This window comes from Mesoplodon densirostris, chromosome 7 (assembly GCF_025265405.1).
Source record: "Mesoplodon densirostris isolate mMesDen1 chromosome 7, mMesDen1 primary haplotype, whole genome shotgun sequence".
Taxonomy (NCBI): domain Eukaryota; kingdom Metazoa; phylum Chordata; class Mammalia; order Artiodactyla; family Ziphiidae; genus Mesoplodon; species Mesoplodon densirostris.
The window spans coordinates 58,081,911-58,106,099 of NC_082667.1; the positions used below are offsets into that span (position 1 = coordinate 58,081,911).

At 45.2% G+C, this 24,189-nt stretch overlaps 1 protein-coding gene across 4 annotated transcripts; it reads right to left on the reverse strand.

Annotated features, from left to right (window-relative positions):
* Positions 1-5,570: 5,570 nt before the first annotated feature.
* On the reverse strand, positions 5,571-22,848 carry NEU3 (neuraminidase 3). 4 transcript variants are annotated; one of them, XM_060104871.1, is made up of 3 exons: positions 22,533-22,848; positions 17,866-18,077; positions 5,571-8,540 (listed from the first exon to the last, which is right to left on the reverse strand). In XM_060104871.1, the coding sequence occupies exons 1-3, from the start codon at positions 22,555-22,557 to the stop codon at positions 7,461-7,463; spliced, it is 1,317 nt and encodes a 438-aa protein (XP_059960854.1). In that variant the 5' UTR covers positions 22,558-22,848; the 3' UTR covers positions 5,571-7,460. The 4 variants fall into 4 exon arrangements, with proteins under 4 accessions (XP_059960854.1, XP_059960855.1, XP_059960853.1 ...); XM_060104872.1 differs by lacking the exon at positions 17,866-18,077; XM_060104870.1 differs by lacking the exon at positions 22,533-22,848 and having other exon boundaries at positions 17,866-18,114.
* Positions 22,849-24,189: the final 1,341 nt, after the last annotated feature.

The following is a 24,189-nucleotide window of genomic DNA, read 5'->3' on the forward strand; positions in this document are numbered from 1 at the left end:
CTCTCAGGCCTCACCCCAGACCTACTGAATTAGAATCTTGGGGTGGGGCGGGGAGAAGGAAACTATTAAGAAAAACTCTCCAGGTGATCTATATGCACACATAAGCTTGAAAAGTACTACTACCACACTGTGTGCATGTGATGAGCTAATATATTTACTACAGGGGAAGATCATAATTATGGCAGTTCCCTTTTTTTTTTTTGCGGTACACGGGTCTCTCACTGCTGTGGCCTCTCCCGTTGCAGAGCACAGGCTCCGGACGCGCAGGCTCAGCAGCCATGGCTCAGCGGCCCAGCCGCTCTGCGGCATGTGGGATCTTCCCGGACCGGGGCATGAACCCGTGTCCCCTGCATTGGCAGGCGGACTCTCAACCACTGCGCCACCAGGGAAGCCCCCCATTTTTTAAATATCTGCTATGTTCCAGGCACTTTTATCTAAGTTTAAATACCTTATCTTACATAACCTTCACAGCAACCCCTTGAGACACTTATATTATCCTAGTTTTCGCAGGTGCAGAAATTATAGTTAAGATACCTGCCCGAGTCATTTAACCTTTATGAGACTCAGTTTCCTTGCCTGTGGGTAGGAGACAATGTCTTGCCTCCCTGGTTGCTGTGAGGATTAGAGACAATGTATGAAGGTCCACCCACATGGTGTGATGGGCTCAAACCCGGCACTGGTGCAGCCCCAGGGACTGGCCCACAGTGGGGAAAGGCATAGGCATTGTTGCCATCTCCAACTTATGGCTCAGTTGGAGACCTGCCCAGAGCGCCTGCAAGCCCTGACCTCACTCGGCACTAAGTCAGCTTCACCTGCTATCAAATTCTGTTTACCCGTCAAGGGAACCTATGCTCTCATTTCTGATTCTATTCCTGGTTGATGACAACAAAATCTATGTTTAGGATGATGCTGGGTCTTGGAAGGCAGCTGCTCTGAAGGTTGAGGGTACTGGAAAGTAATTTCCAGCTAGATCTAGGCTCCCAAGGAGAGAAATTAATGTATTTCTCTTAGATGAAACAGAAGGGGAAGCCCTTTGGTTTGAGAGGCCACTGTAGCGACCTTGTTACTACAGCGATCATCACCACCAGCCTCTTACTAACTGCTGAATACCCACCATGTTCCAGGGACTTAAGAGGCACTATCTCTGCTTCACATCAACCTGCAAGGTAAGCATCACCCACAGTTCTGCCTCTTTGCCACATGACAAAAATACAGGTTTGGAATCAGATCTGACTTCATCACTTACAGTTGCGTGACATTGGAATATCTCATGTAATTGTTGAATTAAAGGAGAGAATGTATGTATAACTCAAAACACACAGTAGGCACTTTATAAGTGTTACTCCCCTCACATCTTCTTTCCTGTACTGTGCTATGCCTGACCCTATGGTGGGCACAGGAGAACAGCAATGACTCAGACCAAGTCCCTTCCTACTTGGGGTTGAGATTTCCCTCTTCTGTATACAGACTGGGACATTCCTTAGTAAGGGAGCAAAAGGTCTGGGGCAAAGTCAGAAGGTTGGGCAAAATTATGAGGCCTGTGGTTTGCTCAGGATGTGACGGAGATGAGGCAAGATGGCTGTGCAGCCTTGGACTGCCCTCCTCAGTGGGCCCTGCCTTCCTCCCCTCTATCTATCACCCTCATTTTCAACATTCTACTATCCAGTGTTGCCAATGAAGAACAATGGGTGAAAGGTCGTTCATCCCCTATTTACATGAAATTGCACTATTTCCTCGAACACTTTTGAGGACTCACTAGGTCATCAGATCCACACAACTCCCTGGTGAGTGGCGGGGCTAGGAGCATGCTCCTGCTGTAGCTGAATAAATGGGTTCCCAAGGAGGGCCAGTGGCTGACACAAAATCACCCGTCAAGTCAGTGTCAACCCAACGACGCTGGACTCCTGACTCCTCCGAGTCCAGTCTTTCCTCCATTCTATCCGTGTCTCTCCTGGTAATGTACCCTTTTGGTAATACTGTCAATCAAACTTTAGTAGACTAGACTGAAAGTTAATTTCTCATGGCTTGTAGTTCTGCTCCAGGTAAGTGACTAATAGGTTGTAGTAACAACTAATCAAATTTTCTCTGAGTATGGGTAGTTATATTCTTCTGGCTGCAAGCTGTAAACATCCAGCCCAAACTGGCTTAAGAAATAAAATAATAATCAAACGATGGTTGGGGGTTATAGGTTCCCATAACAGGGAGGACCCTAGTGGATTATCATCGGGACTGTTGCGGCCAGGCTCCAATCCTTTCAGGCTTCTGCCGCATCATCCACCGGCCAAGGAGAAGGTGGCCATCTGTGTTTCCAAGCCTCCAACCTCTCAGTTTAATGCTTCTGGTAGAAAAGAGAGCTTATCTGAAATGGTATTCTTTTTCCTTTGGATCTGCTATTACTAAATCCCTAAGAAGGCAGGGGAACAAAATCTCTTAAAGATACTAAAACTCTAGAGAGGTCTGAACGTTCGAATTCCCAAAAGGTGTAATAACAGTATGTACCAAAGTTAAAACCATGGCATCAGCTCTTTTGTACTCTCTTTTGGTATAAGGATATGTTTTATACTCATTGGATTTATGTATGTTTTAGCTACTATTTGGAATGTTCAAAAGGATCAACTACACTAAATTTGTAACTGGTATTTATGTTTAAGCCAGTTTAATCAAATTTGCCATTGTTTCAATATTCAAGAGGTTTTCAATGTTTTATTGAATCTGAGTTTAATAAATTGAGCACTAAAGTTTATGTAGTAGTGCATATTCCTCTGAAGCTCAGAGGTCCTTCAGACATTAAGCAATCTAAAAGAACACAGGAAAATAAAATAGATCACTGGATTTTTAAAAAATGATTATATGATTTTTGTAAAACAATTTTAAGAGGTAAATTAGTAGTTCTCCGAACTTCATTTATTCTTTCATCTTTATATAACTCAGTGTTATGATGAAAGCTAGGCCCATTTGAAAGCTTGTCAGTAGTCAATTTGTTTGAAGAAGAGCAGACTGACCTACTGATAGAACTTGAGTTATGTGGAAACATTTGTCGAAATTCAGCCAGTGCACTGAGCATTTCAATGGAACAGTCAAGTAAAAATCATGAGTTAAGTTAAAGCTATCACCCCACTTCACTGAGGTAAACATCTGTGGACTCTCCAGCTTCAATTTGAGAACCCCAAGGTTATTTTCAAAATAGAAAAAGACGTGCAGTGACAGCATGGGGCTGGTGTCAGATGGGTGATTCTGTGCACCCCAGTTCCTCCACTTAATAGCTAGTATGTAATATGCAACCAAACCAGTCATGCTAATCTCTGTCCTGCTTCCCTCGGTAGGTAACTATGTTCAAATGACAATGTGTAAAAATGCAAAGGATTATTATTAATAAGATTTTCTGAAAGTAAGTTCTTATGAAAAGCAAGAAAGTGCTTCAAAATCCATTTTTTGAAAGAAGCTGGCTACAAACTGGATATAAGTATTAGGATGATAATCACCTCAGTTTCTTTAACAAAAGCAACAAAAATCAGAAACAGCAGCCATCAGAATAAAGCTCTTTATTCACCTTCCTTGTTTCAAAGAGTCATGGTAGTTCTTACAGTACAGAGAGCATTTCTGGCACGTGGTAGCACAGAACCAAGGCACGCTCAAACACGCTGAGCCCCAGCATCTCCCTGGAGGAGTGACAGTTACAGAAAACCCAATCAGAGACAGAGGGGAAATGCCAGTGAAATGGGAACCCCAGGTCAAGGCTTGGCTTTAGACTTGGGCTGTGATCCTGGGACATCCAGGCAGGACCAAGCTCAAGCCAGAGAGCAGCTCATTCCCAGGAAGTACTGTGGCTGGCCTGGATACAGGCCCCCACAGAGAAGCCTCCTTTAGGACAAGTGCTCAGCAGGCTGAGAGTGCAAGCCACCGAGGGACACAACATGCTTCTCCCTTGGGGAAACTTGCCCTGGCCTCTCAATTAGCTCCAGAAGGCCAAGGGCCTGTGACTTCTTTGTCCATTCAGCGTAACTTTACTGCTGTCTATTCTGTGCCAGGCCCTGTGCCGGGTGCAGAGGACAAAGAGAGGAATCAGACACAGTCCTTACTTTCAGGGAATTCAGAATATGAAAGAAAAATCATATATTTATAAATAAGTTGTTGTGACTCAAGGTAAAAAGGATGCAGAAAGCAGTCAGACAAACTTGGCCCTCGAGGAGTTCACAGCCTAGCAGAGGCCTAGGCTAGGCTGCAACACGGACAATAACACAGGGCAGCCTGTGACAAGGACCAAAGAGAGGCTCAGGCCGCATGCTCTGGCAGCACAGGGAAGGATGACACAACAGCCAGTGGATGACGCAGTGGGGAAAATTCACAGCTTATCAGAGAAGGCTGAGCAGCCTAATCTGGCCAAAGTGGCAGTAATGAATCCTACTGCCTTGGGGAGGGGATTGTGCAGCCTCCAGCTGACCTCTGTGGGTCCCTTGGGCTACCCAACAGGCAGGGTGCAAGGTCTCTTATCTATGGATGCAGTTGCATGATATGCTGTGGATATCTGAGGGGAGACTGGTGACCAGGAGGAACAGGTCCAGATAACAAGGGTCCATGGTAAAGGTTAGGAGCCTGGGAGTGAGTGAGCCAGGAGGGCCTCTGGGGTCAAAGCACCACAGCCTACACAGTCCTCTCTTCATGCGCTAGATTAGCGACCTCCAGTCTACTTTCCTCTTTTCTTCACAGCTGCCATCAGCTGCCCTATCTTTTCCATTCTCCAACCTGACAGTGGCTGAAATGGGCTCAGTTAGGGGACCAGTATCAATGGTATAGGTCCCAGAGCCCTGAAGACCTTGGGTAACTGACACTAACAGAGTTGGAGTGCCTACAGCTGTTTTTGTTGGTCACCTGGCACAGAGACAGCTTAAAGTAACAGGGCTGGGTGGGAACTTGTCTGCAGCCTAACCTGTGTGGGTCTCTTTCCCTTCCCACACATTCTGGGGACTAGCTGCAGCCTATTGTCATTTCTTCTTCACAGCGGCCACCACCTACACCATCTCTCCAGCCTGGGCTTCATGTCTGCACTCCTTTCTCTCCCTTCCTAAGGTGTTAGGACTCCTACTTGTTGTCCTTTTCCTTCACAGCTGCCATCACCTCTCTGTTCCTCTCTCTAATCCTCATTCTGGATTACCCCTGTCCCCAATCCTCTTTTCTGGCTATTCGTGAAATATGCACATAGCCCCTGCGCCTACTAAGAGTTTCATTGCTAGGCACCAAGGAGAAGCAAACAGGAAGCAAAGGGGAAGGAGAAAAGGGAGGGCAGTTTAGAGATGGATGGACTTCTTATGAGAACTGGACATCTGTGGTCCACAGTGGCATGTGACTGAGCTCCCTTCTTTGGCTCCCTTCTTGGATGGCCCCAAAGAAGTCTTCGTATTCTCATTTTCTCCATCCTTTAGCTCTGGTTTTAGAACTTAGCCACCTTCCCTATTCCTGTCTATTTGGGGTATGGTGCCCACGACAGCTTTGCTGAACACGGAGTTCCCACTAGTCGGGAGGTGACTGCCCTTCAGCCCTCTCCCCTCCCCAGCTCCTCCCTCTACCACTGACTCCGCCCACTCCCAAAGCCCCATCCCCTCCACTTGCCAACTTGACAGAGGCCTTCTCTGATAGTGGCTTCAATATAAAGAAGTACAGATGAGTATTCATTATTTCACCCAACAACTGAAGGTCCTACGTGCCAGGCTAAATGTAAACACCCTTTAGTAGGCAATTAGGAGCCAGACATGATTTTCAACCAGGGAATGGCAATAGAAAGTATCTCACATCATGCCTAGACACTCAGTTATAGAAATATTTAGATAAATGTATAAATGAGTGAATGAATGATCATAACTGTGTATTGGGAAGATAACTTTAGCAAATGTATGAGAGGCTAAGGGGATTTTTAAAAGCCCCTCTAAGCCCTGGGCTTAAGCCATACGCTGAAGTAGGTGAAGTTAATCTCTACTTCCATCCTGTAGGACTCCCTGCCATCTGACTGGTAGGACTGCAACCCCCAGCCTCCTAGGCTGTGTTCCACGACTAAGACTTGCTCCCCAGGGTCATTACTCAGCACGAAATATATTTACCTGATGCCTGTTTAAGGCATTATCCGCCCAAATAGGGACAAAAAAGATATCTCTCATGAGAGAATATCTGTCACAGTAACAGGCTCATGGGGGAAACAATCAAAAGTAAGAGCGACCATCTGCTTTCATCTGAGAGAACCAGCACTGGCCAAGTTCGGCCCCAAATCTATTAGACAAAGAGGCATCCCTACTTCCCCAACAGGGATTTCAGTAGGTCCGAACAAATACGCCTGATTCAGAGCTTTGGGAGTCCAGAGACCTTCCTAATGGTGAAGACCTTCTCCGTGGGTAAAGGAGCGGCTGGGCCAGGACAACATTCTGAGAAAAACAAACTGAGAAGCCCAGCAGCCTGGGCAAGCTCTGGGGCAGATGGCTCCGGGCACAATGACATCAGGAGCTACCATCACCCCAAGTTAGAGCCCAACATCTACACACTACCCTACCAGCTGCATTTGTTTTCTTGACTTTTCTCCCTCTTCTAGCCCCATAAACTGTGAACTCCTTGAGGGCAGAGACTGGGGGAAGTTTTGTCCAATGCTTTAAAGTCCTAACCCATGTCCATTTCCCATTAAGAACGATCCTAATAAATGAACTTCAAGTTGATCTTTCATAGGAGTCATGCCATCAGAAACAATAAGTACCATCATCAAGGCCCACTGACATTGAGCTTCTCACTTTCTCCCTAGGAGATAATGCTTTCTGGATAAGGGAAGGTTGAGTAGAGCTGCAAAGCTGGAGAAGGTAAGTGACCCCATGATCCTACTATTTTGCCCAATTCCTCTAGAACAGTGAGCCTGTAGCGCTCTGAGCACGATTAGAAGGATGTGTGTGTTTTGTTATTAAAAACAGAACAACCCACCCACATCTTCCTTTGTGCCATGACACCTGCTTGTAACCTCGTACGTGGATGAGTGGAGAGTCATTTGAAAAGCTGAGTCCTCTGACTTCCATTTTGAGATAAGAGTCCTATATGCAGCCAGGACTTGCTGATCAGGGAGCATGCAGGCACTCTGCCTTTCCTAGGGATGGGAAGAAGGGAAATCACAGGCCCAATCCTCTCATTTTACAGATGGAGACCTGAGGCCCAGAGAGTACAGGTGACATGCCCAAGGTCCCAAAGCAAGCCAGTGGAAAAGCCAGGACTACACCATGGTCTCTCAACTCACACTTCAGTGCCCTTTCGACTGCAGTAGCTATGGCAAAATTTTCATTTTGCTCTTTGGAGAAGTGAAAAAAGGCAGGGAGCAGAATATTACGATTTTGGATTCTCTGCAGACTTCAGTAACCTCTGTTATCCTGGCCTCCACTGTCCTGGCTGTGGTTGCCTCCTATGGTAGCCCTTCTATGGAAAGTTGGGTCCTAAGCCAATTAGTTCTGAGCTGGCTCAGAGCTCCTACCAGGGTTGGTGCAGTCCCCTTGCACGTGGCTCAGGATCTCTCGGTCTGTAAACAGGCGGAAGGCAATCTGCTCACACTCCCGCTTGGTCCCACATTCAAACAAACACCCAAACAAGCCCTCCTTCTCTAGAGCAGCCAAATCAGAGTAGCCACAGGGCCCGCAGTGCAAGATCCAGGGACGGGACCAGCAGGCAGCCTCCAACGGGCTCTGGTTGAGGTAGATGCCAAGGTCGACCCTCCGTTTCTTATTGGTTGGGTGTGAGTACAAGAGCCATGATTCTGACAGGGTTCTAGCTTCTGGCTCTAGCCTCAGTGAGCTCTCCAGCAGATGGCTCTGCTGAATGGTAGGAGCATCTTTGCCAGCAGGGTGCTGGCACCCATTTGGGATCTCCAGGGACCGGAAACTCACCACACTGCCTTGGCAGCCATGAGGGGGCTCACAGAGCTGTTGGCTCAGAGCTGGTTTCTGAAAGCATTCACCATGGTCGGTGCTGAGAGCCTCCGCCCGGCACCTGTTTGGTGTCCGGGCACTGCAATACAGCACAGCATGGCCAGCCTTCCCGGTTACCTCTGCCACTTCGCACTCCACTGTCACCATGGTCTTAATAAGCCTGCCATGGTGCCATGTGGCTCCTAGGTCATCACTATAGATCATCAGGGAATGAGGCCTGGCTTTATATGGTAGCCGAAAGCAAAAGAACCGGTAAGGGATGTAGTAGGCGTATGCAGGGATGATCAGCCTCCCCGACTGCAGCTGGATGCCATGACCTGGGCCCACAGCAAACGTGGCCCAATGTTCCACCTCTGGGCCAATGACCTCCTCGGTCAGGTCCCTCACCTCGCTCCATGAATAGCCAGCATCCTGACTGCAGATGAAGCAGAGGCGGGCAGCATTCCTGCCTGACACAATCTGTTGACGCTCAGTGACATGGCCCCGCACACAAATGAAGAATAGGTACACACGGCCACTCTTCCGCTCCCACACAGGACAGGGGTTCATGGTCCGATGCCCAGGTAATGTGGCTTCCATCAGGGGCTTCAGGGGTTCCCACTAGACAAGGGGAAGGGAGAAAGAGCAGGAGTGAAAGATTAATAGGAAGACATGAGGCTCATTAAAAGCATTAATACTGGGGACTTCTCTGATGGTCCAGTGGTTAAGAATCCGCCTTCCAATGCAGGAGATGCGGGTTCAATCCCTGGTCGGGGAACTAAGATCCCACATGCCTCGGGGCAACTAAGCCCGTGCACCACAACAAAAGATGCCGCATGGAAAGATCCCGCAACAAAAGATCCTGCGTGCCTCCACTAAGACTCTATGCAGCCATAAATAAATAAATAAATATATTTTTTAAAAAAAAGCATGAATACTTCTCAGAGGTAAGAAATAAATGGTACTGAAATCTATAAAATCATGAAGGCCCAAGTGTTCACTGAATTCTCAAATATTATAGGATAACTTATCAGCTGCAAAGAGGCAATGCTAGGTATTGTACATGCTGTCCCCTCTGTCTGGAACACTCTTCTGCACTTTGTCTACATGCCCAATTCATCGTCCAAAACTCAACTCAAAGTCACCTCCTTTATGAAGCCTTGCATGAGGCTCCCTCCCACCCCTTACCAAAGACAATCGGTTCCAGATCACCGCAATAAAGCGAATGTCGCCATAAAGTGAGTCACATGGATTTTTTTGGTATATTTATATTTACACTAGGCTGTAGTCTATTAAGTGTGTAATAGCATTATGTCAAAAAAATAAACAATGTACATAGCTTAATTTAAAAATACTTTATTGCTAAAAAAATGCTAACTGCCATTCAGCAAGTTACAATCTTTCTGCTGGTGGAGGGTTTGAAATACCGCAAGAATTACCAATATGTGACACAGAGACTCAAAGTGAGCAAATGCTGTTGGAAAAATGGTGCCGACCTGCTTGATGCAAAGTTGCCACAAACCTTCAATTTGTGAAAAACGCATTATCTGTGAAGCACAGTAAAGCGAAGTGCAGTAAAATGAGGTATGTCTGTAATTTTTTATGTGCCTGGCTCCCTTCCTAGATTATGAGTCCTTTGAAGGTAAAAACCAAATTATTCTGATTTTGTATTGCCAGTGCCTAGCACATGATGGGAGCAAGATAAATATTTTTAAAAAGAAAGGACACCTCCCCCCCAAAAATAAAGAAGAAAAGAAAAAGAAAAGAACGGCCAACACATAGGGAAGTTTTAGGCAAATAAAGGGAAATTTAAGACAAAGATTTTTTTTCCCTTCCTCTACTACCCCAGGAGGCAATTCATAACGACGCCATTAAAAACTCAAGCATGGAGTCAGAGACATCTAGTTCAAACCCTGCCTTCACCACTCATCATGTGATCTTGGGCAAGTTACTCAATCTCACTTCACCTCCATTTCCTCATCAATTAAATGGAGGATGTAATAACATGCTCACAGAGGGGATGTAAGTATAAAATGAAATAATGCCTAATCAGACATACCGCAAAGACCTAATTTCCTTAATATATTTTTAAAACAATATTAGAAATTGGTAAGAAAATTTCCAAAAACCCCAACAGAACTGGGCAAAGAGCAAGATCAGACAACTCAACAGAAAGAGAAAAAAAAAAAGAAAATGTGAAGGAAAAGGACTTCCAATTACAACAAACTAGGTAATTTTTTTTTTTTTTTTTTTTTTTTTTTGCGGTACGCAGGGCTCTCACTGTTGTGGCCCCTCCCGTTGTGGAGCACAGGCTCCGGATGCACAGGCTCAGCGGCCATGGCTCACGGGCCCAGCCACTCCACAGTATGTGGGATCTTCCCGGACTGGGGGACGAACCCGTGTCCCCTGCATTGGCAGGTGGACTCTCAACCACTGCGCCACCAGGGAAGCCCAAACTAGGTAATTTGAACCAAACTTTCTACTGAGAACTAGGATAGATAAAAAAAAATTAAGACAAAAACATCATTTGAAAGCACCAGAGAGCAAACAAGGCCATGAAGAATTATAGGCCAAAAACTGAAAGTTCATTCAGAGCGGCTGACGTGGTATTTTGAGAACCTTTTCCCCTCAGGTATCTCTACTAATTCTCAAAGAGGTAACTGAAAAGCTGAGAAGCCAAGCAACTCATCTGACAGCCCTACAGGGCTAGTAGGACAAAAATTAGAGGCCCTTTTAAACCCACCAGGCTTTGAGGGAACCTTAAAGGGCTAAGTCCCAGAAGTACAGATGAAACTGGAGTAGACCAGCCCTCACAACCACCACTCTAGAAAACTGGTTGGCATTACCTACTAAAGTAGAATATAAACATACCCTATAATCCAGTAACGCCATTTCTAGATATCAACCCAGCAAAAGGCATGCACATAGTACTGAAAAACATGTGCAGAATATTCAGAGCTGCAGTGTCTGTACACATAATCACTAACCTGAATTGGCAACAACAGCAGAATGGATCAATTCACTGTGTATAGTCATAAAATGGAAATTATGTAACAATGAAAATGAACAAATACAGCTGTATACAACAATCTGGATAAACCTCAAGAATACTGAACAAAAGAAGCCAAACATAAAGAATCCATAGATTAAAACCAAGCAAAACTCTAGAGCTATAAATCAGGCTAGTAATTACCTTTGGGGAAGAAGAGAGGGGGAATGAGAAGCTTCTGAGGTGCTGGCAATATTCTATTTCTTGAGCTGAGTGTGAGTCCACAAGTGTTGGCTTTGTCAATTCACAGAGCTGACATTTATGTTTTGTGCATTTGACAATTATGTTTTATGTTTTCTGTATCTGTTATCACTTTACATGAAAAACATTTTTAAGGTAGTATTAAGACTATATACTTGGACTTCTCTGGTGGCGCAACAGTTAAGAATCCGCCTTCCACCACAATGTAATAACTCTAATAGTTACATAACTGTGGAGTTACAGAGTTCACTGAGATTGGTCATGTTGTTTGACTTCATTCATTTATTTATATAAAAAACATATATTGTGCACCTTTAACATAAAAGGCACTGTGAAGGCTTCTCAAGATGTAATATTTAGAATATACTAAAGTTACTCCATCTTTAGTTTCAATGTTATAAATTAATTAACACAGAAAGTACAGTGTTATGATCAGTTGCCTCATATCCTGTCTGGAAAGGGGTTAAAAAAAAAAAAAAAGAATCCGCCTGCTAACACAGGGGACATGGGTTTGAACCCTGGGCCAGGAAGATCCCACATGTCACGGAGCAACTAAGCCTGTGTGCCACAACTACTGAGCCTGCACTCTAGAGCCTGCGAGCCACAACTACTGAGCCCGCATGCCACAACTACCGAAGCCCGCGTGCCTAAATCCTGTGCTCTGCAACAAGAAGCCACCGCAATGAGAAGCCTGCGCACCGCAACGAAGAGTAGCCCCTGCTTGCTGCAACTAGAGAAAGCCCGCACGCAGCAACAAAGACCCAATGCAGCCAAAAATAAATTTTAAAGTTTTTTTAAATTAAAAAAAAAGGCTTTGTACTTCCTTTCTGTATGAAGAAGCACTAGAAGGATACATAAGAAACAACAGTGACTGCCTATAAGAGGCAGAGGACTGGGAATGGGATGTATACACCTTTTTACACTGTTTTTATTCTTCAGCAATATGAAAGTGTTAACTACTCAAAACAAAAAATAAGATTTTAAAAAATTAACTCCTGGCTTCCCTGGTGGCGCAGTGGTTGAGAGTCCGCCTGCTGATGCAGGGGACACGGGTTCGTGCCCCGGTCCGGGAAGATCCCACGTGCTGCGGAGCAGCTGGGCCTGTGAGCCATGGCCGCTGAGCCTGTGCGTCCGGAGCCTGTGCTCCGCAGCGGGAGAGGCCACGGCAGTGAGAGGCCCGCGTAAAGCAAAAAAAAAAAAAAAAAAAAAAAAAAAAATTAACTCCTGCATGAATGAGCAAAGCATATTATTAAGCAAAGCTCAGATCATAGAATCTCAGAGTTATAAGGATCTTGTGCTAACTCACATCCTACAGAAGATTCTCCTCTAAGTCTTATGGATAAAGGCCATTCAGTCTCTCCTTGAACTGGTCTAGGGACAGGGAACTCACTATCTCTGGGGCAGCCCATTCTATACCAGAGTGCCTTGTACACTGTAAACACTTCAAACATTATGTGCCAAAGTCAACTTAATTATTGGGCAGAAGCCCACCTTCCTCCACGAAGCTCTCCCAGATTGGCTAACTGATCAAAGATTGCTTCCTAAGTCCTCTCAAATGGTTTTCTTCCTCTCTGGAAACTATATGCATGAGAAGTCCACATTGCTGTCTGATCTGACTGTATTTTAAACCAATGGAGGCAGGGACCTCAGTTCCCTGTGACTCTTGGGTAATCAAAACTCAGAAGGCCACCAGCAGGAAGGGGAAGCCAGGCCTGCCTTGAGACGGAGAGGAAAGGCACCCACAGAGCTGACTCCAGAGCCTCGAAGACACCACCAGAGAGAGGAGATAAAGAAAGCGCTGTGGATGTCAGAGAAGGAAAAGACCGTGCGTGGATATGGGAAATCCAGGGAGAAATCACCTTCTGTTCTGCTCATCTTTAACACACCCACTTCAAGTATCAGCTTAGACGCCATGCCCTGCATGACAGCTTCTCTGATCCCAGCTGCATTTGAACTCCTAAGGAAACACCTCACTCTGCATAAACCTGCCTTGCGACACTTTGTGGATTCTGGGTGGGAGTTTTGGACAGTCACATCTGTGCACAGCTTTGTTTTCTCTCTACAATTTGGTTGTGCAAATTCTTCCCAAAGAGGGGTCAGAGTCTCTCAACTTTTGTATCCCCCTCCCTTCACAACATCCCCTGACTTAATGCCTGGTACTTGGTAGGTGCTCAATAAATGTTGAAGGGAAGAAAAAAGGAAGGGAAAGAGAAAGGAAGAAAGATGACAGAGGGAGAGAGGAATGGAGGAAAGTGGGAGGAAGGAGAAGGGATGGAAGGAAGAAGGATCACAGAAGTGCCCTCAGATGGAAACAGTACTCTATAAACAATGTATGGAGGCTCTTCTCCACGTTCCTCCACTACGTGCCTCCTCTCCCTTCCAAGTACCAACAAGAGGGTCTGGGGAGCAGATTTAATTTTCTATTGTCACCCTGGGGATAGTACCCCTGTGTCCTTGGCACCCTGTGGGGAAACCAACACTTCATGGATAGCACTGAATATGTGATCTGATGAGAAGTAACAGCTACAAACTCATTTGGATGGTTAAGGTTGCTCAGATCAACAACCTTGAGCAGGATCCAGGAAGATATAAGAAATCCATTAACACAGACACTCCCTTTAAGAACAGGAAGAAAAAGAAGTTATTGGGCAGTCTAGTCATTGTGAAGTCAGAAGCTCAGCCATCCTTATTAGCTGAGAGGAGAAAACGAAATGGGCCAGATATGTCTAATATAAAGTTGACATGAAGCTGGAAAAAAATGTGAACAAAACACTAAAGCGTTAGAAGCCAAACGATCTCAACCAGGTGGAAGCAACGGCACACAAACAAGCTGAGGCTTGACAGAGATAAAACAGGTCTTGGGCTTAAAAATTGAGATGGAGAAACGTGATTAAAGAACAACAAATGGGGCTTCCCTGGTGGCGCAGTGGTTGAGAGTCCGCCTGCCGATGCAGGGGACACGGGTTTGTGCCCCGGTCTGGGAAGATCCCACATGCCGCGGAGCGGCTGGGCCCGTGAGCCATGGCCGCTGAGCCTGCGCGTCCGGAGCCTGTGCTCCACAACGGGAGAGGCCGCAACAGTGAGAGGCCCGCGTACATACCGCAAAAAAAAAAAAAAAAAAGGACAACAAATGTAATGGCCAAAAACAAGCATATGAAAAGATAATGAACACTGCTAATAACTAGAGGAATGCAAATCAAAATCATAATGAAATCAGTTCATATCCATTAGGATGGCTACTACTATCAACCCCCCCCCACAAAACGAAGTAAGTGTTGGTGAGGATGTGGAGAAATACAAAATGGTGCAGTCACTGTGGAAAACAGTATGGAGGTTCCTCAAAAATTTTAAATATCAATAGAATTACCACATGATCCAGCAATTCAACTTCTAGGTCTATATGCAAAAGAACTGAAAGAGCAGTCTTGAAGAGACATTTGCACACCCATGTTCACAATAGCCAAAAGGTGGGAGCAACTTAAGTGTCCATCAACCGATGAATGGATAAACGAAATGGATAAATGAAAGAACAGATTAACATACAATAAGAAGGAAATCCTGACATAATGCTATGACATGGATGAACCTTGAGGATGTTATACTAAGTAAAGAAACCAATCACAAAAAGACAAAATATTGCATGATTCCACTTACATGAAGTATCTAAAGTAATCAAATTCATAGAAACAAAGTACAATAGTAATTTCTAGGGGCTTGGGGTCGGGGGAAATGAGTTGTTCAATGAGTATAAAGTTACAGTCAGGGCTTCCCCTGGTGGTGCAGTGGTTGAGAATCCGCCTGCTGATGCAGGGGACACGGGTTCGTGCCCCGGTCTGGGAAGATCCCACATGCCGCGGAGCGGCTGGGCCCGTGAGCCACGGCCGCTGAGCCTGCGCGTCCGGAGCCTGTGCTCCGCAACAGGAGAGGCCACAACAGTGAGAGGCCCGCGTACCACAAAAATTAATAAATAAATAAATGTGGAGGAAACAAGTGAAAAAGGATCCTTTGTCTTTAAAAAAAAAAAAAAGTTACAGTCATGCACTGATGAATAAGTTCTAGAGACCTGTTCCATAACAATGTAATACAGTTAACAATACTGCAATGTACACTTAAAATGGTTAAGATGGAAAGTTTTACATTAGGTGTATTTACCACAATTAAAACTGTTTTAAAAAGAACAAAAAATGTGAAAAAGTCTTGGAGGTTTTAGTTGACCATCTACTTAACGTTTATGCAGCTACCAAAAACGTAAATGTTGGACTTCCCTGGTGGCGCAGTGGTTAAGAATCCACCTGCCAATGCTGGGGACACGGGTTTGAGCCCTGGTCCAGAAAGATCCCACATGCTGCGGAGCAGCTAAGCCCGTGCGCCACAACTACTGAGCCTGCGCTCTAGAGCCCGCGTGCCACAACTACTGAAGCCCATGCGCCTAGAGCCTGAGCTCCACAACAAGAGAAGCCACCGCAGAGGAGCCCGTGCACCACAACGAAGAGTAGCCCCCACTCACCACAACTACAGAAAGCCCACGCGTAGCAACGAAGACCCAAGGCAGCCAAAAATAAATAAATACGTAAATAAATTTATTTTTAAAAAAAGTAAATGTCACTTTACCTTAGGCTGTATTAAAAGGATACAAGGTGGGATAGCCACCTCACTGCTGAGCTGGTCAGTCTATCCCTAGGGTCCTAAGTTCAATTCTGAGTACCATACTTTGAAAAAAGACACTGACATCCCACACCAGGTCCCAAGGACAGTAATCACAGTTTTCAAGGGACCAGAAACCAAATCAAGACTGTGGTCTAAGCAGCTGATAAAAGAACCGAAGCTGTTAAACCCAAAAAATAGAAGACTCAGGGTGTGAATACTGTTTTCAGATACATCAAAGAGCAGTTCTCCAGAAAAGGGACTTTACCTATACAATGTACAGAAGGCAGAACAAGACCAATGGGTAATTATAGAAAAATACAGATCGTATCATTCAAAAAAAAAAAAAGTTAACAGTTGCTACAGGATTAAGTTCCTCATTTGAGGAGTTGGGTAAGTAGACCCTTAATAGAAGATGACTAATGTTGAGTTCCTACTATGTAATTGCTATTATTAATTATATTTTGCAGACAATGAAACAGAGAAGAGTCAGGTATTCAAGTTCACAGCCAATAAATGATGGGTCTTGCCTGACTCCAAAGCCAGGCTCTTAACCACTAAGCTATTAGTAGCTACCAATGGAATACAGAAGATTTCTATATTGGGAAAGAAGTTGGGCCGATAATTCTTCTAACTTTAAGATACTACAACTAAGTAAATGAGAGAATTAATGTGAATAAAATAAAGAAAAGAGAGAATGAGTTAAAGTGGACACATTTGTGAATGTGTGTGACTACTGGCCAGTGAGGTTATGTAACAGGTATGGTCTGATTAAAAAACGCTTAACTGCCCAACTGTGTGTGACAGAAAGCAGGGCAACATAACCACAGGCATTGCCTGTCCTGGAGGAAACAAAACAGCGAGAACTCCAAGTTGGGCTACAGGACACCTGGGATATAAGCAGAGGTTTGACCCTGGGAAGCCATAAGAAAGACTTGTGACAAGGTGTAAGAGCAGGGAATGGAAATTCCCTGAAGTAAAAAACTTCCCTACAGGGAAATGTGAGTAAGTCATCAAAAGCAAAGACAGGGGTTGCTGGCAAGGGCCACCATCAGCAGAAAAGCATTTGCACTGTAACAGCAAAACAAGGCATCCCTATGGACATGAAGTTTTAATGGTGAGGTTTCTGTGAGTAGAAAAGCAGAGCAGGTTAGAGGGATTAAAGTACCTCTTATAAAAAATGTATGTATGTGTATAACTCTCAAATCCATTGTCTCACCTGAACCTCACTTCAGCAATCTCTGAGACATAAAAGGCAACAATGAGAAAAAATGGGATCTGAAGTAACCCTGTGGTTCATAGGCCCAAGAGCAGCAACCATTCTCTCCCCCATAAAAACACAGTAAACATGTGCTACTTAGGGACAAGGGCACCAAACCCATTTCTGCCTCTTATTAGGTGTGTGCCTAAGGCAAGTCACTTTACTTCCGAGCTCCAGTTTCCTGTTGTAAAACAGGCCTCACAATATTTACCTCACATAAAGCACAGGGGAGAGGAAGAGCAGGAAGGGGAAGGGAGTATGGGTGTCGTCATCCTCCCTCCCCCGCATCTTCTGGTAGTTGTGGTCTTGAACAAGCTACCTACCTGTTGGAGCACCAGGATCCCTCATCAGCAAAACTGGATTAACAATGCTTACTTCTTTCGATGACTTATGAGGATAAAAGAGAATGTGAATGAAAAGCACACCACATGTTGGCCAAACTGAACAAACCATGGAGGCCTCTAGTCAGAGACCGAGTTTGAAGCCTGCTTTTACTGCTTTATTATAGCTGTGTGACCTTGAGCAAATAGCAACCTCTCTGAGCCTCAGTTTCCTCATCTGTAAAATGTGACTGACAATAGTTCCTACATCACAGAATGGCTGTGAGATTCAGTGTGCCCCTGGCACACAGTAAGTACTCAGGAACTGAAAGCATTGCTGTTACTGCTTTTTTTCCTCCTCAGCTCTGATACAAGGCTTTTCTTGCATTGATGGGAAAAGACACAGTCTCTGACATACTCAGAGCAGTGTAGAAACTGAGGCCCAGGCTCAGATCTGGGATAAGGAGTCACCTGTACTGAGTGCCCAGTCCTCAACCCTCGCCTCAGCACCAGGTGGAGAGCATCCTCATCCCTGCTCGAGGAGCGCTTCTCTGCAAAGGCCAGGAAGGTCTGGGTAGGGGGCACATAGAGCAAGGCTGGGATCCGGTAGGTGATCCCCCTCTTGTCCTCCTGCTGGAACAGAGGGCTGTTGAAGGAGCACGATGTCATTTCTTCCATGACCTCTGCAAGGATAGGAGGCAGATAAACGTGTGTCCACATTCAAATGCTGGCTTGTATCCAAGTTCTGCTCTATCATTCCATTTCTGGAGATCACTGGGAGGCAAAGATGTACTCAAACGTTTATTTTTTTATACAAAAGTAACATCATGATCTCAACAGTACAAAGCATGTAATAGGCACTCTCATTTAACAAGTCTATCCTCCAGACTCTGTGGGAATCCTATGCAGCCTGTGTCAAGTGTCTCTCCAGAGAGATTCTGTATGTGCTTCTGCGGAGCATTCAGAGGTATTACCAGCCCGGATGGTTTCTAATGTCAATTTCTTGGTGTGGAGTTTTTAGGCCATTCAGGTAATATAAACATAAACCCAAATCCATATGAGGGAATGCCTGTGGTTAAGAATTCTCCAGGCAGGTAGATGCGGATGATATGTGAAAACTGGTCTCAAGTGATTCTGAAGAAGTATTAGACACACACACTTATGTATGTGTGTATGTATGTATGTACATATGTATGTATGTATGCATGAAGAGACAAGGACAGAGACAGAGAGAGACAGAGAGAGGGAGGAAATGATATAGCAAACGGGGTAAAATGTTACAAATTGGTAAGTCCGTATGAAAGTTATATGGGAATCTTTGTCCTATTTTGTTTTTTTTAAATAAATTTATTTATTTATTTAAGAAAAAGAATTCTCTAGGCAAACTTTCCCCTTCTATTGGAGCCTAGAAGAGGCAATCTTCTTTGTCATCTCTGTCAGTAGTAAGACTTCTTTTTCCTACTCCACTTGATCAGAGGATACAGATTTTCAAGGCATCTAGCTTCATGCGGGGATCACACTTCCAACCAGAGTCAAACCCAGGTGGGCCCATAGTTTCATTCACTGTAACAGCAGGTATATTAAAGCCCAAGCTTCTAGGTAAGTGGGACATGCAAACATCTAGGGCAGCTGAGGTCAGGTAAAGGGGCTAACTTCTCCAGTTTTCAGTTTACTCTCGGTTTTTAGGCCTGGGGATTTCTCTTACTTTCTTGCAAATTCAGCTATAAAAGACTTTGTTATATTTATACACCATTTTACAGGTTAGCTAGCCTGCCATCATGCTGAAAATGGAAATCTCTAGGTACATTTCTCAAAGTAAATCAGGTGTTCAACTTCTCAGAGGCCCAAAAAGCGAATCCAGTCAGACAGACAGAACCAAGCTTAGAATTATTATATTTTCTCTCACCACCTGTCATCCAAGCTCTGTCTTCCAAATCATTTGTAAAAATAATCAGGCTGTAAGAATGAGGCCCATAAGGCCTTACTCATTTATTTAATAAATATTTCTGAGTGCCCACTCAGAAGGTTAGACCATAAGGTAGGTGCTGAGGAGACAGAAAGGAATCAGAGGTCCCTGCCCTCAAGAAACCCACATCCAGGTGAGCGAAACAGACATATACATAGACAATTATAATATCATGTAGTAAGTGCTACTTTAGAGGTCAACAGGAGAGCATGCAGGAAAACAGAAAAGGGCAACTGTCTAGATGAAGGCAGCAGTGGTGGAGTTTTGGAGGGGTAATAAGCCATGGGATCTCCTGTCTCACATCCTTATACTCTGGGCCTGGAACATTCAGATAGGCACAGACCTCACTCCCTCACCTCCTTCAGCTCTATTCAAACATCATCCAATCAGTGAGGGCTTCCCTGACAACTCTCTTGCCCCTCTCTATCCCCTATTCCTGCTCTATTCTCCATGCCACTTACCATCACCCGTATATTATACTTATTTAATATACCTCACAGAATAGAAGTTCCATGAAGGGCAGGGATATGTCTGTTTTGTTCCCTGATATGCCTCTACACCTAGAACCTTGCCTGGTAATTCATAGGCACTTGACAAATATTCATTGAATGATTGAATGAATGGGTGAGCTGGATCTTAAAGCATGAATAGTGGGTTATGGCCAACTGAAGGAGAAGGGCAGAGGGAGCAGATGTGAAAAGCCTAAAGCCTAAAGGTCACAGAAAACACAGTGAGCTGTGGGGACTCGCAGTAATCCAGTACGACTACAGTGGAGTGCAAAAGCTGTGAGCAAAGGTGGGACTGAAGGGGTCAGGTGAGTGCAAATCCTGGGAGGCTTTGATACCTTATTAAGGTGTTTATTCCCACAGGTAGGGAGCCACTCAACAGTTTTTGGCAGAGGAATGCCAAGATCAAGTATGCATTTAAGACCTCTCTCTCACAGTGGGAAGCAGCCGCATAGCATAGGGAGATCAGCTCGGTGCTTGGTGACCGCCTGGAGGGGTGGGATAGGGAGGGTGGGAGGGAGGGAGAGGGAAGGGAATGTGGGAACAGATGTATATGTATGACTGATTCACTTTGTTATAAAGCAGAAACTAATAAAAAAAAAAGACCTCTCTCTCAGGTAGGCTTCGGGGCAATGAACTGAAGGGGAAAGTTGCACTGCTTTGGGCTACAGCCTCATAGTGTCAGTCAAGACAAGCTTTGTCATTGACAGCATATGAATGATTTATTTAGCATATGAATTCATTTAGCATATGAATAATTCATTTCACTTGTTCCTAACCTAAAGCGAGAAGAATCACAGCTCACTATCTGAGGGGGTGGGGAGGTGGCCTCCAGAGTCCAGAAGAAAAGCCTCCCTTCATTCCAATTCTGGGCTCTCAGGTGTCTTCCTCACACCATGCTTGAGCACACCTCTCTCTCCCCAGTTCAGGCTCTCCTGCCAGAGGGTCAGGCTTTCTTCTAAGTAAAGATCTGTCCCTGGGTCAAGCTGGTGTAATGGTTTAGAACATAAGGTGTGGACCAGGCCAGGACTGCATGAACTTGGGCATGTTATTTAACTTCTCTATGCTTCTGGATCCTCCTTATAAGATTCAGTAGAATGAGTGAAAGAATTAAGTTAAAAAGTTTAAGTGTCTGTTACAGGGCCCATGACACAGTATGAGCTTAATATAGGACAGTTACTATTTTTAGACTGTCAATCACTACATATTCTAGTTTTACTCCTTGAAACCTGTGGATGATGATGATGAAAATGGCAACCACAATTACAACTCCCCTTCCTAAAAGTATTTAAATCCCTCTGCACCTCTGGGAGAGGTCATATTTTAAACTCTTATAAGATATATAAGTTAATATCAATACTATTAATCATCAGCCAACACATGATTATTGGTTAACACCACAACAGGATGTCTCTGGGTGGTAAGAAGAATGAAGCACAGAATAAGCATGGGAATGGGCAGGGAGGACTAGGAAAAAAGAAAAGGAGAGGAAGTGAAGAGAGCACGTAAGGAGAAGCACAAGTTCTTACTGCGTGACCTTGTGCTAGTCAGTTAATCTCTCTAGGTCTTGGATTCCTTGCTTATAAAATGTGGATGACAATAATACCTACCTAAGATGACTGAATGAAGAACCACTCAAAAATGTTTTATAAACTTTAAAGCACTATGTAAGTAAAAGTATTATAAATTCAGATGTCGTCACAATTTCACTTATGGCTTTGCTATCACTATAACAATTAGAGTCCCTATCATTACTTTTTATTAATTATGCTGATCGTGTTGATGACAATGGTAACACAGGTGGTGACTCTGGCATTGATACCCAAACTGTTTCGCACAAACCGTAAGCCGGGAGCTAGGGATAGAGAAGAATCAGATATAGTTCTGCTCCGGAGTTGTTCATTTTAGCAGAGAACTCAACGTGATCAATTGCCGCTCCATATAATCACCTTTCAATCAAGCCCTCCCTGCTCTCTCACTGGAAGAAAGTATAGTGTAGCATGGACTTTGAAGACTGACTTGGCTTTGACACTACCAAGTCAAATTCACCTCTGAACCTCAGCTTCCTCACTTGTAATGGAGATAATATCACCTATTTCTCAAGCTTTCTCAAGTGTAATTTCATAGACTCCAATTAATCCAGAGCGCCAAGCAGCCTCCAGTGAACCCCAGAAAGAGGCCTCCTTTCTTTATTCACTCCTAACTACTAATACTTAAGGAGCACCCGTCGCACGTCAGGCCTTTGAAGATCCTGTGGTCCAAACCCTTCTCATGGTACACATGGGAAAACTCAGGCCCACAGAGGGGAATAAACTCCTCTAAGGCCACTCAATGAGTCAGTAACAAAACCCGGACCAAGGCCCAAGTCTCCTAAGTTTCAGCTCAGGGCTCTGCTGCCCACAGACCCCCTTTAGTAAGAAGGGTTTTCCCAGTCTCAGATCCCTTTCATCTCTAAATAAGTTTGGCTTCTGTCGAAGGAAAACAAAACCAGATCTAGCCAAAAACACTTTCTGGCTCTGTCTGAGACCCTAGCCAACTGGGGTGTGTCTGACCCAATATTCCCCGCAGACTGGATTCCCTAAGCCCAGAAAGTACTGCCAAACCTGTCCCCAGAGTCACAGCGCCCCACGTTTTGGGGGGCTCTCCAGTCTCCCAGCCCCACTCACCTGCGCGGGACCCCGGCTCCTCCATCTCTCTTGGGGTAGGTCTGGGCGCGGGGTCAAGCCCTCACGTCTCGTACACTGAAGCCCGGGAGAATGACCAACGCTGGAGAGACAGGAGAGGGACTGCGGACGCGGACACAAACCACGAAAAGTAAAGAAGCAGGCCGACAGAGACCTCGAGAGGCCGGCAGCGGGGCTGACAGACCCAAGACACCGAGAAGAGCAGGTAGGAAGGCCAGTCCCGGACGCGCGGAGGCCGCAGCCCGCCTGCGGTTGGGTCAGGCCGTTGGCTGCGGCGGGGAGTTAGCCCCGCCCCCTCGGGCCATTTCAGCCAAAGCCCCACCCCTCTCCTTCCGCCGCCCGGTCCCTTCTCTGCCCAGGCTGGGAAATCCCTCCTCTCTCCGGCCCCCAGTCCCGACCCAGCCGTGGCTTAGGATTTGCCCCTTCCTCTCCCACCACCCGACCACCACCCCGTCCAATGGCTGCGGAGCTCCCTGGCTCCGCCCCTCACCCCTCCATTCCGCTCCTCTGTCTTCAGTCCCCTTTTCCCATGCTCCCACCTATTGGTTGCCGGTCTGTTGATGGGTATCACGCTTAAAACTTCCCTGGACAGCTTGAGACTGGAGCGAAGGTTCCGGGCCTCAGAGGGGACTCAACTAAAAGGTCCAGAGATCCAGAGCATTGGGCAACCCACCGTTAAGAAAATAAAAATTATATTTATATGTGTTATTTTATATATTTACGTGTGTGCATGTGCATATATTTTTTGAGAAAATAATAGTATTAGATTACGACCCACTGAATAAGATAAAAACCCACAAGTCCACATTGATATGCACAATTGAATAAATATTATAAACAGGGGAGAAAGGAAAGCTCTTCCTATAGTAGAATTCCAATTTATGAAAGTAGTCCGTGCACAGGCTATTTGAACACATTACGGTTTATGCTAAACACCTGCTTTCCTTCTGAGAGTCTGGAGTTTTGAAACATGCTGGGAAGAGAGTGCCCACGTGGCCAATAAAAACTGTGGGTGCTGAGTCTCTAATGGGTTCTCTAGACAGAAATATGGCACACATGCTGCATTTGTGCTGGGGAAAGTGTGATCTCTCATGAGAGGGAGAGAGCATAAGAAAGCCTATACATGGATTCTTTCAGACTCAGCCTGCAGTCCTTTTCTCTGATGATCCAGTGTGTGTCCATACTAAATACATTGCTGTAATCAATCTTAGCCGTGAGTACAACTATAGCCTAGTGCTGAAACCGTGTAACTCCAACTGGGACTTGAACCCACCGGCCAGGACTCAAACCCAGCCAAAATCCAGATTGGGACTTGATCTCAGTCTTTTAACTGAGATCACACACCTGGTCTCAGGATTTAATGAAGCTCAGGTTCTTGATGTCTCATCGCAGAAAGAATTCAGTGGGAGACAAAAGTCAGAGGTAAGAAGTGGATTTATTTAGAGAGAAACACACTCCACAAACAGAGTGTGGGCCATCTCAGAAGGCGAGAGCAGCCCCAGGGTATGGGGTTGTCAGTTTTTATAGAGGTGGGTAATTGCATAGGCTAATGAGTGGGAGGAGTATTCCAGCTATTTGGGAGAAAGGGTGGGGATTTCTAGGAATCAGGCCACTGCCTAATTTTTTACCTTTATGGTCA

Coding starts and splice junctions, on each gene's coding strand:
- NEU3 (XM_060104870.1), bottom strand. CDS start 18,114: ATGTGGACACACGTTTATCTGCCTCCTATCCTTGCAGAGGTCATGGAA. Junction 8,541..17,865: donor GGACTGGGCACTCAGTACAG/GTGACTCCTTAT, acceptor CCCCTTGTCTAG/TGGGAACCCCTGAAGCCCCT.